The 16,278-nt window shown below is 34.8% G+C and overlaps 1 protein-coding gene across 4 annotated transcripts; it reads right to left on the bottom strand.

Moving 5' to 3' along the window:
- Window positions 1–3,028: 3,028 nt before the first annotated feature.
- LOC100375641 (uncharacterized) lies at window positions 3,029–15,335 on the bottom strand. 4 transcript variants are annotated; one of them, XM_006823430.3, is made up of 11 exons: window positions 15,176–15,335; window positions 13,701–13,958; window positions 11,582–11,799; window positions 10,763–10,930; window positions 8,522–9,391; window positions 7,876–8,012; window positions 7,324–7,476; window positions 6,341–6,440; window positions 5,712–5,888; window positions 5,092–5,475; window positions 3,029–4,955 (listed from the first exon to the last, which is right to left on the bottom strand). In XM_006823430.3, exons 2-11 carry the CDS (start codon window positions 13,933–13,935, stop codon window positions 4,833–4,835), a joined length of 2,565 nt encoding a protein of 854 aa, XP_006823493.1. In that variant the 5' UTR covers window positions 13,936–13,958; window positions 15,176–15,335; the 3' UTR covers window positions 3,029–4,832. The 4 variants fall into 4 exon arrangements, with proteins under 4 accessions (XP_006823493.1, XP_077870081.1, XP_077870082.1 ...); XM_078013955.2 differs by having other exon boundaries at window positions 13,701–13,955; XM_078013956.2 differs by having other exon boundaries at window positions 15,186–15,335.
- Between the last annotated feature and the right edge of the window lie 943 nt (window positions 15,336–16,278).

Genomic DNA, 16,278 nt, shown 5'->3' with positions numbered 1-16,278 from the left:
GAGTTATAAAACACTATAGAAGCATATATTTTACACTGACATTTAACTTCACTTTTTTGGTATTTCGCAAATTTATATTGTTATAATACATGTTCACATGAATTTAATTTAGCGGTTTTACTTAGCGAAAAATATAATTAAAAAACAAACAAACAAGAAATAAATAGTTTTGTTTGCTGTTGACATCCTGTTCCCATTGTTTATTTACGAATTGGAACTTGGTGGGGGTCTTTACATTGTGCTTGATGTGTCATGAATTTGTTTTTGCGTATCTGTTGGTCGACTTAATTAGCTGATTATTAGCGAATTGCTGTGTTATGTCTGTCATCGTTTAGGTCTATTTGAAGTTTTGGACGGAACTTAGCTCAGTGATTTGGAACTAATTACCAGATAACCGCCGCTTTTTAGACTACTCATTTTGACAGTTTATATCCGTAGTTATTAATGTAGTGAACGATTAATCAAAAGATATGACGTATGCAGTACTTAGTGTGATTGGCTTTATGATTGAAGGTTACGCCCTAGAGTCTTTTACTGTTTTGTAATTGGTTAGAGTTTTGAAAATGAATAAAGAGAGTTTGAGTTGGTCTTGGCGAATACTCCACGACAGACGCAGTCCGAGAGAGTCCAGGGGCGAGCCTTGAGGCAGTCCAGTCTTGGGCGAGTCTTGGTTCAGCCTTATGAGAGTCTTGGGGACTTTTCCCCAGGGCGCTGTGTCTTATAGAGTGCTCCAAAAGATCGACTAAGACGAGAGTTGAAACGTATTTCGTTTTGTGTGTCTTATTTGACTGTAAAGTATAAGTGACTTTCCCGATCCCGTACCTCAAGGGGACGAGATATAGAGACGAGACGAGTTTTCCCCCTGACAAGTGTGGAGACCCCGAGAGAGAGATTACCCCCGTGATAGATGCATCAACAAAGAAACGTGGTAGTTGTGTGTGGTGATTTGTGGACAAACTATATTGTGTGTGCTGCGCTTTAGTTCAAATATTGAACTGGATGGGATTGCTTGAACTATTATTATTTGTATACAGATATTTGAAGAATGATATGACGATATGTTCTAATAGATATACCCTGTATGTATATAAGATGAGATACAGTATATTTTAAAGGGCAGTGGTCGTCGTGCCGCGTCCTGTTTGATATGGGACTCATAGCGACGTATACAACGCGTGTAAAATACATTGTTTATTTACATGAAATTCGAACACGCGCTGCGCGACGACCACCAGGCTTTAATATAATATATTCGTTTTACTTTATTCATGTATCCGTTGCTGGGATAAGCATATAGAAGAGAAAATGAAATGACTTCACAATTGTATGATAAAAATATGATGTAATTAGAAACTGAATGACGTACTGATATCAAATAATAAAATGTTGTTGTTTCTATACACATAAATACAAGCGTCCATATGTTTTGAATGGGAAAGTCTGACCAATGCTACATATGTAAAACCATCCAGCACAACAGTACAATCACGTGACTCACCCCGCCTGATATCTATTAATAACCATAGTTCACAGAATTCGTGACACATTTCTACCTAGAATTCATCAATCATTGATGCTTACAATATAGAGTTGACGAATCTTGTCATGTATTATAGTTCAATGACACGGGATTTGTATTTTCAAAAGTCGGCAACTCTTTCGTTCAAACCATAGCATTCATTTTACCAGCATGTCACCGGGAATGTTCTCCAACGTTTTTTTTATCAGCTTGCATACTAGCTTGTTGGCATTTTCGAAACAATTCTCTTCAAGGAAGCAACACATGTGAACCTCATAATCACATTGACCTTCAACACCAGTATTACTGCATATATTTACTGAATGCTGTAACTGGATATGTTTGTTTAACGGATTATGCTATCATTGATAACGTCATAATGGGCGTGTAAGATGGCGAACTAATGAACTATGCCCTGCTGGCATTATATTATCTGTATTTGGTTTCAAAAAAAAAGCAGAACAATATAACAAAACTACTCTAATCGGAATTGAATCTTGAAAGTGAATTCATAAAACAATTCTCGTGACGTAATTTGTTTGTTTGTCATATTGAAGAACAATTGTGGACATTCCAGTGCCCTAGCTTGGGTATGCGATACGTTCACGAAGACTCCTTTCTTGTTGACAAATACTGCGTGACATATTCCGATAACCGAATAATGTTACAATATATGCAGTGAAGTACAGCAACTAGAGTTTGACATAATCAATTAAACACGACGTGGTTAGTAATTAGTCTCTCTGGGCTATGGTTCCTAACCAGGGCTACCATGACGCTGTATATATTGCAAAGTATTCCTAGTTCATTTTTGAAAAGGGGCACTGAAGATCTTTCAGAAATACGTACATATACAATTTCACAGAAATACACAAGGATAGTTAATGCAAGACTCTACTTATTTTAAGATAAATTTTAACACACAATGTAAATGAATGCAAATTGTTAGCTACTTACTAGTATCTTGCAGTTTGCTGGCCAATTACGCATAAAACAAGCAGAATGTAAAATTTTTCCAAATATTACAATCATTGAGCTCTTTAAGCCGAAATAATGCACCACTAACGCTTGAAAATTTGTTGTGATGCAGCTTGTGCTAAATTATAGGTGCTCAACATAAAGTCGTACATTGATATAGCGATATTGAAAAAAACATCTTACTGTAATTATGTAAATTGTAATTTGGTAAAATGAAATTCCCACTTTACAAATAAAATAAATTTAATTTATTTATATTACTAATTTAATTAGTAGTAAATACAATAAGTAATATTGGTTACAATAATTAAATCACACCCATCATTTCATGCTCAGACGTTTCGTGACTGCTAGGCACGACAACATTTGGCGATTTTTATTTGAAGCATTATTGAATGGTCAAGATTTGTAGTATACAACTATTTTTGACAAAATCAGACAACCAAGGCTAAATACAACAGTACTAGCTATGCTGTGTGAAAACGACAGACTTTCTGCATAGAAGGAATATAATACTGTCATTAAATGTAGTGCGTGGAAAACATTGACTTTATTTCCAATTCATTCGTCATACAGATATAGCTAGTTTGCAAGATGCAAAAATAAACATGCCTTACAAATTGTAAATGATATAGAAATATAGACATGTTGCGTTTTTTGCATACCCACATCATGAATTGAATCCTTCTCGGTTGGCAGTAGATGGTATAGACTAAATGTAAGTTGTACATTCTGCAGATTTACCTTAGTACAGAATGGTGGAACAGTGTTCATTTGGAATGAATCATAAAATGACTATTATTCGATTTTATTACCAATGTACAAGTAGGAAATAAATGCCTTTCCAATGTTTACAGCTTCTGACATTTGTTAAGTAAACACTTAACATACACCCATCTAGGCTAGTAGGGTTACTGCTACTTTACTTTTAAAATTACTTTTGAAACTGTCTTTTTTTCGTAATTCACAAGAATTATGTGTGTTTTTTAATAAAATAAAACAAATAACTGATTACAAAACTTTATGAATGACAATATCACTATTTACATCAACTAACTTTAAATCATTTGTAACTCAACTATTTTACACACGAAATATTTAAATAGTTGTGACACAAGAAATCAAGCTAAAACATAATTTTCTCACCAATTAACTGCAATTGAATATAATGCATATCTAATTTGAACTACATTCAGTACAACTTGATTACTATGAATAACACCCTTATATGACTATGAACTATGGTATGTTTTCTACAATGCTAAACTTTCTTTTGCAAAAATCACACGTGTATAATCTTACTCAAATATAATTTATATTAGATGTATCATTGTGAAGTGACCTAATTACTGATAGAAAGTTTTTGCAGGAACCAAGGCTTTATTGAAATGTATTAAACCTTGATATTTAGCAATTGATTCTAACAGTGCAATGTCACATGTTATAACACATATACACTTACAAAATACACTTCACTAGGTTAAGTTCTCATAAATTCCTATATCAATGTGTAAGCCAAAGAGTAAAAACACTATGATTACAATCAAAGTCAATTCAGCTGGAAGGAAAAAACTCCAACAACAGTAATTTGAATTATGTATTAAAACGTTTTATGCTACACCAGTTTTTCGTTTTGAATATTTAAGCATTTACCACTTATCAACAACACATGTATCAAGAACGTTAACGCATTGCACCAAACTTTCAGAGCAATGCATTCATGCTGCTCTAATGACTTTGATTGTAAATACACATAGGATTTTCTCACATTCTCCCTAAACCAAATGCCATGACAGTTTTTAGGTACCACAAATAACATTAAATATATGTTGCATGCTGGGAACAGGTGTAAGATTTAATGTGTTAACACACATGTCTACTTGTAATGTGACATATTGCTCAAATATGTTGATATCTCATTGTTAAGATAACAGGGTACAAAGATCCATTGCACACACTTGTATAACTTGTAACTTTATTGGGGCATGCAGTGTTTCGCAATTCATGTCAACCTTTCCTATTGACAACCGCTTTCATACCAGACATGTCACTTATAACTAAAAATTAATTAATTTCTATTCGTCTTGTGTGCCAATGAAGACGCCAATGAAAACGTTGTCCATACTGTTCTATTCAATATAATATTGATGTGCCTTCCTTGTGGTTATTTTTTACTTGCCTGTGTACATTTTTATAATATTATAAATAAAGTCCCAAATATAAGATATTTATAAAACAACATAAGATTCAGTTTGTTACACTTGCTGGAAGGTCTGCTGAGATGATTAGATAATAATCTTCGGAAACAGGTCTTTCCCTTCCTGTTATCCACTGTTTAGTTAATACAATCAAGTATGTGTATCTGCAGCGTGTCCAAGTCTGGGAAGCCAGCTTCACACTTAGGACATGTAAACTGGTGTGGTACTGGTGATGCTGATCTATCAGTGCCGCTGGAAATCTAGAAGAAATACAAATTTGGTGATCAACTAGAAGTTGTTTTATTTTATGTTGATTTCATGTTATACACACACAATAGGTATAAAGATAGTGCACTTGTGATTTATTTCAACAATTTTATTGGTATTTGTTTTTACCTGTTCTGCAGAATCTCCTCTGGCTAGTAATCTATCGCCCTGGCTACCTCCCATGCCATCTACAATACCCTGTGGTGCGGGTTCGTTCTTTCTCTCATCAGCGTTGTTACCATCAGCATAATATCGTGGATAATAAGGACCAGGGTATGGATATCCTCTCCCTGGCTGTGTATACCCTGCGGCACCAGCTGGCCTTGGTTCATGTTTACCATGGCGTTTCTGCATTTCAGCGATCTGCGTTTTAGATAATGTATTTAAGTCATCTTGAAGTTGCTGGTTCTCCAACTGTAGATCCTGGATATCCTGCACCAGCTTCTCCTTTTCACCATGAGCCTTCTCTCTAGCTTCTCTCTCAGCCTGGAAGTCAGCTTGGTAGATGTCAGCCTACACATACAATTTCAGATTGTTATTTTTGGTAACAATATACCCACACAAAGAAACAATGAAACGATGTGGTTGAAAAAATAGGATAGAAACTTATAAATGATTACACAGTAGATAATGATTACTTTAAATGCTTGAGAAAATTCTAGATATTTGAACTGATAAACTTATAAGCATAAACATTTTGAATTTTGCTGTTTATCATGAAAAGAGAACTAGTTCTTTCTAATACTCGCCTGTGCCTTTAGTACTGGCACAGTCTCCAGTTCATTTTTCATTTCTCGGATTTTGTTTCTTAATTCTTTGACCTCATCTTCCTTGGCAGCAATTGCTTCATCAGCTGACACTAACTGAGCTGTCAAGTTGTCTATCTCGTTATCTTTCTCTTTTAGAACTCTTGGATCAACATCTCTCTGAAATGGCAAATTTTATTCGACATACATTATATCAAAAAGAAACCATTTTACTGATTACACAAGTACATATATTTAACTGCAAGTGATGTGTAGTAAACAAAACTCAAATCGAGACATATTTATTACATCTTTATATCATACGTCAAGTGTATATTTCACCCTTGATCGTTCATGATGCCCACTGCAAATGCAATCTGATCAACAATATCAGAAAACGTGACATACATATCAAAAGATATTTGATTTGAAAACCAGTTAATCATAATATTTTCCCTATATATTTATTGTATACATGCTTGCAACCACATTTAGTTCCTATGGAACAGCGAGTCCTATCACTACATGCAACACTCATCTCACTTTCTAAAAATAAACAACAAAAATATTTCTGGAACCATAGTATCTAGAATGACTACACTAGCTTGCTTGTATTTTTGATTAGCACTCACCTGTCCACCCTTTCCACTGAGATTGTTGTACATTTTCCACAAATTATCATATTCAGCACACAATTTCTCATGGCTTTCAGCAGTTTCCTTCAAGTTTGATCTGCAATACATTAAATGACATTGGTCAACGTTTGTAAAGTACCGGTATACAATATTTGCTCTATTAGAAATGCATCTCCAATAGATGCGCCTATGAACTGAATACTGTATGTGATTAATATTGAATCATTAAAATTAATACTATTGCCTGTCCACCCTTCTTAGTAAATATTGCCCATCCAGCCCTTAACTCACCCTTCTTGGTAAATATTGCCCATTCAGCCCTCAACTGATATACTATTGCTCAACTCTTAACTCATCCTTCTTGGTAAATATTGCCCTTCCAACCCTTAACTTACCATTCTTGATAAATATTGCCTGTCAAGCCCTTACATCACCTTTCTTGGTGTAACATTACCCTTCCAGCCCTTAACTCACTGTTCTTGGTGTAATATTACCCTTCCAGCCCTTAACTCACTGTTCTTGGTGTAATATTACCCTTCCAGCCCTTAACTCACTGTTCTTGGTGTAATATTACCCTTTCAGCCCTTAACTCACTGTTCTTGGTGTAATATTGCCCTTCCAGCCCTTAACTCACTGTTCTTGGTGTAATATTGCCCTTCCAGCCCTTAACTCACTGTTCTTGGTGTAATATTGCCCTTCCAGCTCTTACCTCACTGTTCTTGGTGTAATATTGCCCTTCCAGCCCTTAACTCACTGTTCTTGGTGTAATATTGCCCTTCCAGCTCTTATCTCACTGTTCTTGGTGTAATAAAGCCCTTCCAGCCCTTAACTCACTGTTCTTGGTGTAATATTGCCCTTCCAGCTCTTAACTCACTACCTTTCATGTACTATATATTGGCGTTATACCAATTACCTAGGTCTTCTTGGTTTATAAAAAAAATTTACTACATGTATTGCCCCTTCAATCTAACTAAACTCACCTTTCTTGCTGCAATGCTGCCATTTCAGTGTTCAATGCAGCATCGTAATTTTGTAATTCCACCCTCAATGTGTCTATAATATGACCATCTTTTTTACACCTGTCCTCATATTCATCTTGCAGCATTGTCAATTTATTCTCAGCAGTGATACACCTATGGTAAAAGAAAAACGAGAATAATAAATAACAGTTCCATTTTCAGAGAGACCTCAACAAGGAAGCTGAAATAGATATTGAATAACAATTATGTAGTATTCAAAGTGTTGTGTAACATGTCCATGCTCCATTGACGCGGAGCAGTGTTTCGGTAGCCACCTGAGATGCCAGTTCTGATTGAATATTTATACGTAGTTTTTTAAGTAATCCAATGCTCTAAATGTTCTGCAGTCAGCGCATATAAACAATTAGAATATCTCTTTATTTGTAATGTCTGGAACTCTGTGAAAATACATTTCCATTTTTGCATAGACATTTTCTGCATGACGTAGAACTGTAAGACTATAAAATCTGCATAATCTGTGAAAGAGTATACAAAAAAGCACTGATTTATTACCTATTTCTATATTTATTAATATGTTCCCTGGTTGCGTTCAATTTAATTTCAGTGTCTCTCAATTCATTGACGAGTGACATAACTTGAGACTTCAATGCTTGAATATCGTCACCAGTACTTTCCAAACTTTCATTGTGCTGTGGAAGCAAATTTATTATTAGAAACAAGGTTGTAAACCACTTAAGACGCCTCTTTATAAATAATATCTACTTCTTTGTAGGTGTTTTCAAAACCAAGTAACAATGATCAAATACTAAGAAAGCTAAAATTTTTTATTTTGAAACCCAAATATTTGGTAAATTATTTTGGGGGATCTAAACCGAACTGTGTCAAACTACTTGAGAACAAGTCATTGTAAATAAAGCTTCCATCAACAATACATTTATTGAATTAAAGGAGAGGGAAGCTATATCCACCAGGAACTCAACTACATGAAATACAAAATGTAGTTACTTCAAATAGACGAATTGGAATAAATCCAACATAATATTTTGAGGAAGAGAATGAAAACTGAATAGATCACCAATGAAAACAACATTATGTATCAGATTGTTAATCTATTAAACAAGCCTGATCACAATGACTTATCAATTTTTTATTTGCATGTTATTAGATTTATTATGTTGATTTCATGAATGGTATTTACCTGCCGCTCTTGTGCTGCCTGAACCTGGGCTGACATACTATCAAGTTGCTGCATTAGGTTTTTCACTTTATCTTTATGTTCTTGCTGCAGCTGAGAAACAGTGGTATCCAAATGAGAGGTACTGGCTTGTAGTCTCTGCTTGGTGTCTTGCAGATTTTGCTCCAGCCTAGTAACTTTACTTTGTTCAATGTGTAGCTGTTGCTGATATTCTGTCACCTTCTCTCTTTCAGACTGCAGCTGAACTAAAAGATCATGAACAGTTAGCTCGGATTTTGATTTCTTATTTTGGGTATCGCTACTGCTCCGATCTCGCTGATCAAAGAGGATCACTTCACTGTCCTCTCGACTTGCAGTGGCAAGATCACCCTTCTGTTCTTGTGGATGTTCAATTTCCGAGACAGCTTGTTGTCTATTGTCATCCACAGTGGCTACAGGATTGCGTACGGATCTCTCAAGTTCCTTGAAATTGTTCAAACAGCTTTCTGGCCCACTACTACCCGAAGTCATGCTGTAGGACTGTCGGGATTGCAATTCATTATTCATAGCTACCAAATCCTGTTTCTCAATAACCAGTCTGTTGTTTGTTTCGCGAACTCGACTAAGCTCATTCTTCATCGTGGACATAGCTAAATCCAGTTCTTCACATTTCCTTGATAGCTCTTTATTATTCTCTTCAACCTGTGATTTTATCTGTTGTATTTGCTTGAGATCCTCCATCATCTGATCAGACAATGACTTGTACTTCAACACCTCATGACTTAGTTCATCACATTTAGATTTAGATTCTTGTAACTCGTTCATTGAATCAGTGCACTTCTGTTGAAGGTACTTCATCTCTGCCTCTTCAGTAGGGTCTTTACTCACAACAACCTAGCATGAGAAAAAAAAAACATAATTGTTGTTGTTGGAGAGTGTAGTAAAATGTCAAGTACATATGGATATATTAACTAAAACAAAGAACTTCACACACCCTTACCTACCCCGGCACACCATACAGTCGGTTTTGGGGCATAAAACAAGCCATTAAAATTAGAGATGACACTGTGAATTAAACACCATACACAATATACTGATCATATAGCCTATCATGCAGTGTAGTAGCAATAACCAACTCCACACAATGCCGTAGAGGATCTGAGTCGATTCCAATTCTCAAAGAATCAACTACTCATCCAATATGATGCTACAGTTATGTAGCCAAGACAATGTCAGTTTGCAAGTTACCGGTTTGTACAATTATCTGTAGCAATTCCACTCAGCATATAAATAATACTGTATAAATTACATTCTGCATATGAATACAAGTGTGACCAGTTTACAATCTGCTAAGAACAAAATATTCACAGAAATGAACCAAAAGCTAGAACATGTCACATGACCAAGAGTGGCATAATTCCTGTAAACACGCACATGGTCTTTTGTCCTTATGTAGATTAGTAAACTGCCACACTTGCATATTACCGGTAGTACACCCATATTTTTGGCTCATCCATATGTAGATTTAATAATTCAACCATTTCTGATATTAGAGCTCGGCTAAGTTCTACGTCAACTATTGAAAAAGTTGGCTAAGCTCAATTTTTTGGAGTACTCAGCACCTATAACCTGTACACTACAATGGATTTGGTTGGCATAGTTTTATACATTTGCCACCATGTGATATGTATAACAAAGTGAATAGAATAAAGTCTCTGGCACTATTGATGTGAATTACAAGTTTCTGCATTTTTTTTTCATTTTCCTGGTATTTCAGTCTCTATAATTTGTTGCAATGAAAAAAAATTCTGAGAACCAATGACTCGGAATGATAGTGAATTTAGTAAAATTTTTTCTTCACGGATGCCATAAAATTCTGAAATTGTTTCTCCTTGGTGCAGCGATTTTCATCTACTCTGTGAAAAGGACGACTTAGGTGTGGATCAGGGTGTCATACTTAGCAGAGCAGCCACTTTGCTGAGATCTATTGAAAGTAAGCCTCCAAGACCCGTTGGATTCCTTGTTTTAATAAAAATTAATTAAACAGTAACGTCATCTAAGACACTGACATACATGCATGAGGTTCTAATAGGACAGACAGAGTGTATGGTTTGAATCAAATATTGTAACAATTTGTTTTTAAGTCATTATTTTGTTTATTGTTTACATTCTTCATTTACACATTCTTCTGCATTTACACATTACAAGCGATATCAACAAAGACAATTCTACCCACATATATATACGTGTATATACACAATGTACCTGTTCAATTTCACTTTCTTTTTCTAATAACTGTTCTTTTATTTGACAATGTTCTTCTGTTAGTTTCTCAATAGATTTCTGGAGTTTCATATTCAGATCTTCCAGTGATTGCTTATCACCCCTCAGTGTGACTATTTCCATTTCAAGTTGTGAACGTTTCTCCATTTCCTACACAAGGCATAATATCAAGAGTGAAATGAGGTCATAATGCATTATATATCAACAAATTGATGTTTTATTTCAACCTTATTATTACCACACTGGTTACTTTTCGTAACAATCAGCGAAAATTCTCATTCAAACATTTCCATTTGTCAGCTGATATAGCTCCACTGTATAGTAGAAAATAGCATTTTTTTACCAAAAAATGACAAAAATATTCACTAATACTAGAAAATTTAAACAAATCTGTTAGAGCTTCCTCCATTATGTCTACATAAAATATCAAAGCAATTGGCTAAACATTTTGAATAAAAAATTCTAAAATAGTACATCTTAGTAAAAATGACAAAAATAGTCACCCAATGTACGTATATACAAAGTATTAAAACCAGCTGACTCTCCATTTTCAAAATTATGTCACAACAATTTAAAGTTGATGCAGGTGGACAAATCAGTAATATCAACAGCAGAGCTGAAAATGTGTTTCAAAATATTCTGCCATATAATCTAAAAAAAATATTGAACAATCCTGATTCAAAATTAACATCAAATTTTGATAAAATTACAGAAAAATTTAAAGAATTGAAAAGAATTATTAACTTTCTATGATAATATTTATCAAAATGCTAAAAAATAACAATTTGTCAGTATTGTTACCTGCTGCTTCACCTGCTGTATTTTCTCTTCCATATCCATGGCACCTTGATCAATTTTATCCTGCAGTTCTTTTTTTGTCTTTTGCAGACTCAGAATTTCAGTTCTTGTTTGGTTGTATCTTTCGAGATTCTCTTGGAACGTTTCTCTGTGCTTATCTCTGATCTCTGCAAGCTCCTTGCTTTGGTTTTGCATTAATGCATTGGTTTCTGCCAATTTCTCTGTCAAAAGAAAAAGTAGTAGAAATGAGCCTATTGATGGAAATAATGTACATTTCGGGCTAATCTGCACTGGCTCGGAAGGTTGTAAATGATTAGCTAGTTTGAATTTGCATAACAATACTGACAATGAACGTGCATTCAACGCCACAAGTTTTTTTGTTTTTTTAGCCAATCAGAATTCATCTTCCGAGCCAGTGCAGATCAGCCGTACATTTCCAACTAATACAATGCTTCATTTAGTCTCAATTCTGCATTGCTATATTAGCTCCTTTGATAAAAAATAAAATTTTTATGTGACACCCCTCAAGGGTCCTCCCCTGGGCATTGCAAAGTAGGAGTTCCCAACTGTTAAAATTTTGGATAAACTATAGACCCAATTTAGCATAACAATAAATACAATAAAGGTGATTAACATATGTTATTGTAATGTAAATTAACCGATACTGTACGCTATTGTTCTGGGGAGGACGCTGATGCCCATGATGCCAGACACAATCTTAATTACAATTAGTGTTAGTACAGACGTTATTATATCGTCTAAATAATTGTGTATGATCAAAACATACAACATATTTCAACGATATAACATACAATAAATACAATTTCGGGTTTAGGTGTGCTTCTCTTTGTTATAAAGTGATACTGAAAGAGCAAATGTGGTTACCAGTAATATGAAAAGTACCAAAGTCTGATAATGAGATATGCACGTATTCTAGCAAAGCCAATATCTCAATTCCAAATTGTAGTCCATAATGGGATCGTCCAAACAGAATCAAACCATGATCAAAAATGACTCCTCCGATAATCACAAATCACACCAGCTTGTGCAACCTGAACTATAAACTGTCCCACAATGCACTCAAATTTGGAATTGTGATATGGTCTATGCATGGTGGCAAGTGATAAGATTCTATTTGAATGCAATTTTTTTTTATCCTTGTATGGAATCGATACAAGTGACACGTGTATGTTGGTTGAATTTATCACCGTGCATACATTTTTATTAAATTTGGAAAAAAAACAAAAACGAGCAAAATTAGGAATCTACAAATACAGATAATAGGGGAAAAAAATGGGAGAAACCCTAATCATCTGTTCCACAGTCTTGTTCTAGTATATCTAGAAATTTGTGATCAGTGGAATTATCTGGCTCATTAATGAGATGCATATACCCTTTCTCTAACTCACAGAATTTGTCAATTGCATTAAAGCGGATTATAGTATAAAATGTAATTGATAACTGAATCTGAAACCAATCAAGAATTTCCTAACAAAAAAAATATCAACTGCCCATTATATGCAGAAAAGAAAAAAATTGCATAGATTAGTATGAAACATACATGTACAATGAAAAAACACAATATTTATATATCAAAGGAGGAAAAAATCTCTCTTAAAAATATTTAATGTTTAATTATTTTACATACACAGTAAACAGTCACACCCCAACAATGTTGAGGAAATGAATCATACCCCAAAAATTCACTCACATTTTTTTTTTCAAATCATACAATAATTAACTTACCTTATTCCCACGAACAAGCAATAATTTAAAACAATTTGTTAATTCAAATTAAAATTAGTGACTGATATTATACACAATAAATTCACTTGATGTTTTATGAGGAAGACTTTACCGTATATATGTCAACTATTTAACGATTGCTACCTAAAATGGTTCAAAACACAATGCTGGGGAAAACCCAGTGTTGGGTGTCAAAGGTCATTGAAATTCACCAATGACGATCCAGAATCCAGTTTCTATGTAAGTGGTTAATTCCAAACTAAAGATTGGAAATACCCAACAAAAGCAATAAAACTGAGAATGCATTTTCTGATAATTTAAGAAAAAAATACATAATTCAGAAAATTAAAATATTGAAAAATAAACACTGACATACCAGTGAGTTGGTTGTTCTGTAACTGTATACCACGAATAAATGTAATTAGTTCTTCATCCATCACAAACGACATATCATCATTTTGTGGTGATAACAGTGGGTTAGATATGTTACTTCGTAGACTTTGACTCGAAGGCGGTCGAGATAACACAATAAATTCTGATCCAGTTGAAGATCCAGACAACTGGGGGCTTGTTGAAGAAGTGCTCGATCTGTTCGAACTTTGCTGCGACATGACTGATCAGTATTGTAAAACTACTGAATAATAAAGTAAATACGATTACAGTAGTGGAAATAACAATTATCAAAATTGGCCATGACATATTTACTAATTATACTGACCAGTAATAGGGGAAACACGTGTATATGAGTCATGCGCATGTTTAGGGAAGGCAGGATTTACTGACCTACCGCCTCTAGTTTGGTACACATTCAGTGTTTTCGTTTCTTTTAAATTCACCACATATTTCCCAATGGCATATATTTTATTATTTAGTCGCGATCGACCTTCATAAAAATCAATCAACAAATGAATACACAGCAATCATTACTAGTAGAACTTGGTCGGAAATTTGAATAACAAGGAGTGCCAAGTATAAAAAAAATTGGGTTAAAAACTAAATACGACCATGCATGCACATGTATGTGGCAGTAAACAATTACATTTTAACTGTGTTTTAGGTTGCTTGAAATGTCCGACACTGACCACGGACTCAGGTACCAAGTGTATGTTTACGTGAATATATGAAGCGCCCTTTTTTCAGTTATAATACAGGGACTGTGGTTATAGCCTGAGATATTTGCCACACGCCCTGTTACGGCGTCCAATCATGGGTGACCACCGAACTCGGCCAGATTTCTACTCGGCCAGTGACCGTACTCGGCCAGCATATGTGCATAAGGGTGTCAATGATGCAACAGCGAGCGCTGTATTACAGACTGTCAGAGTCATATCACAACAAAATATAAAAAATGTACGGGCGTCAAAGGGTGTCGATTTCAGTGATGCCTATTGTGCTTTGTTAATAAAAAAAGGGTTGTCGATTTCAGTGACGAAACAGCCAGCGCTGTGTCTTTTGTCATATCACAGTAAAATGTAAAAAAAAAATAGACGGTCGCCGATGTGATGTCTGTGATTCGATGTAATGTCTGTGTTTTTCCTTTGAAAAGAAAATTTGCGTCACTGAAATCGACAATGTTCAGCCAATGTTGAAATCAACAACATGTCGGAGAACCAGTAGCGTTTGTGTGTATGTGTGTGTTTGTAAACTTGCGTTGTTGAAATCGACAACAAAGTAGTCAAGGGAGTTGGCGACTGGCCGAGTTGTGCATTTTTCTCCTGGCCGAGTCGAAATCTGGCCGAGTTCGGTTGTATTCCAATCATGGACGTATAACGAAAAAATCATTGAGTAGGAGTCACTCGGTGCTGTCGCCATTTTCCACAGCAAAGTTAAAACATAAAAGTCGTAACCTACCTTCACTCACATTAAAAACTATAGTGATTTTTTGAAAAACCATTACCACGAGACTAAACACAATACTTGACAAAACTAGAACAAAGCGCAGTGACCTTCGTCGTAATAAAGAGTCCTGGGAAAATACGTCGGCAAGACAATGACCCCATATCGGGATTTACAGGGAAATCCCCATATTCAAATAACTCGTTGCTCGTTGCTCGTTGGTGGCGCTGCTTATATTGGTAGGCGCGGCTGACGAAGTGACTAGTTTGCGAAATAATGTCAATACGTTAGTTATATATTATTATACCATTAGTCGTGCAGAAAGAGAACACAGTAACGTCACAGGGATAACAAAAAGATTAAGTGAATTACATTCGAAAATTAAATTATCCCTGTTTTGATTGGTTTCTGTGAATCCATTACTAGAAATTTCGGACTTGGACTGAAAAGTTGAAGTCCGCGTTGTCACTTATATAGAATTCCTAATTTTGTTTCGTGTTCAGTTTATTGTCGTTTTGAGATAGACCCTCGCAAACAAGAGAATACCACATATAATACATGAGTTCCTTTAGCGGAAAATCATTGTTTTGAAACCAAAGCTTTAATGTTTTTTTGTATTTCATTGATTCGATATTTAAACATTTTCAGGAGGAAATAAATGCGCAACTTCTGCCGGGAAGAAAGGGGAAGGGGGGTCTTTAAACATGCTATTTGTGTCAAAAAATCAGATATGATTGTTTTTCTTTTTTTAGATGATGATAGACATTCATCTAAATATCCACGATTATATGGAGGCACTTTTCTTACATGTAGGATGTTGTACCTTGACATTTAAAGATAGTCGAACTGTTATCCTCGAATTAAACACGCATCATACATATTCTAGAGTGTTATTCTGAATTTAGAGGCGGCTCTTCGATCAATGTATCGATTGGAATGTTTTATTTTAACATTATTATGTGATTCTACCAAGTAATCGATTGTACGATGAACCAAGTATGAAGTAGTGTGGCCTTTACTGCAAATAAAAAAAAAATGAGAATAAGAACATTTACTTCAAGATATGTCAATAACAATAATTACTCTGAAGTTTATATTGGAAATAGAACATTTGCCTG

Source organism: Saccoglossus kowalevskii, chromosome 3, assembly GCF_978046115.1.
Source record: "Saccoglossus kowalevskii chromosome 3, keSacKowa6.1, whole genome shotgun sequence".
Classification (NCBI taxonomy): domain Eukaryota; kingdom Metazoa; phylum Hemichordata; class Enteropneusta; family Harrimaniidae; genus Saccoglossus; species Saccoglossus kowalevskii.
This window is presented reverse-complemented; position numbering and strand designations above follow the sequence as displayed.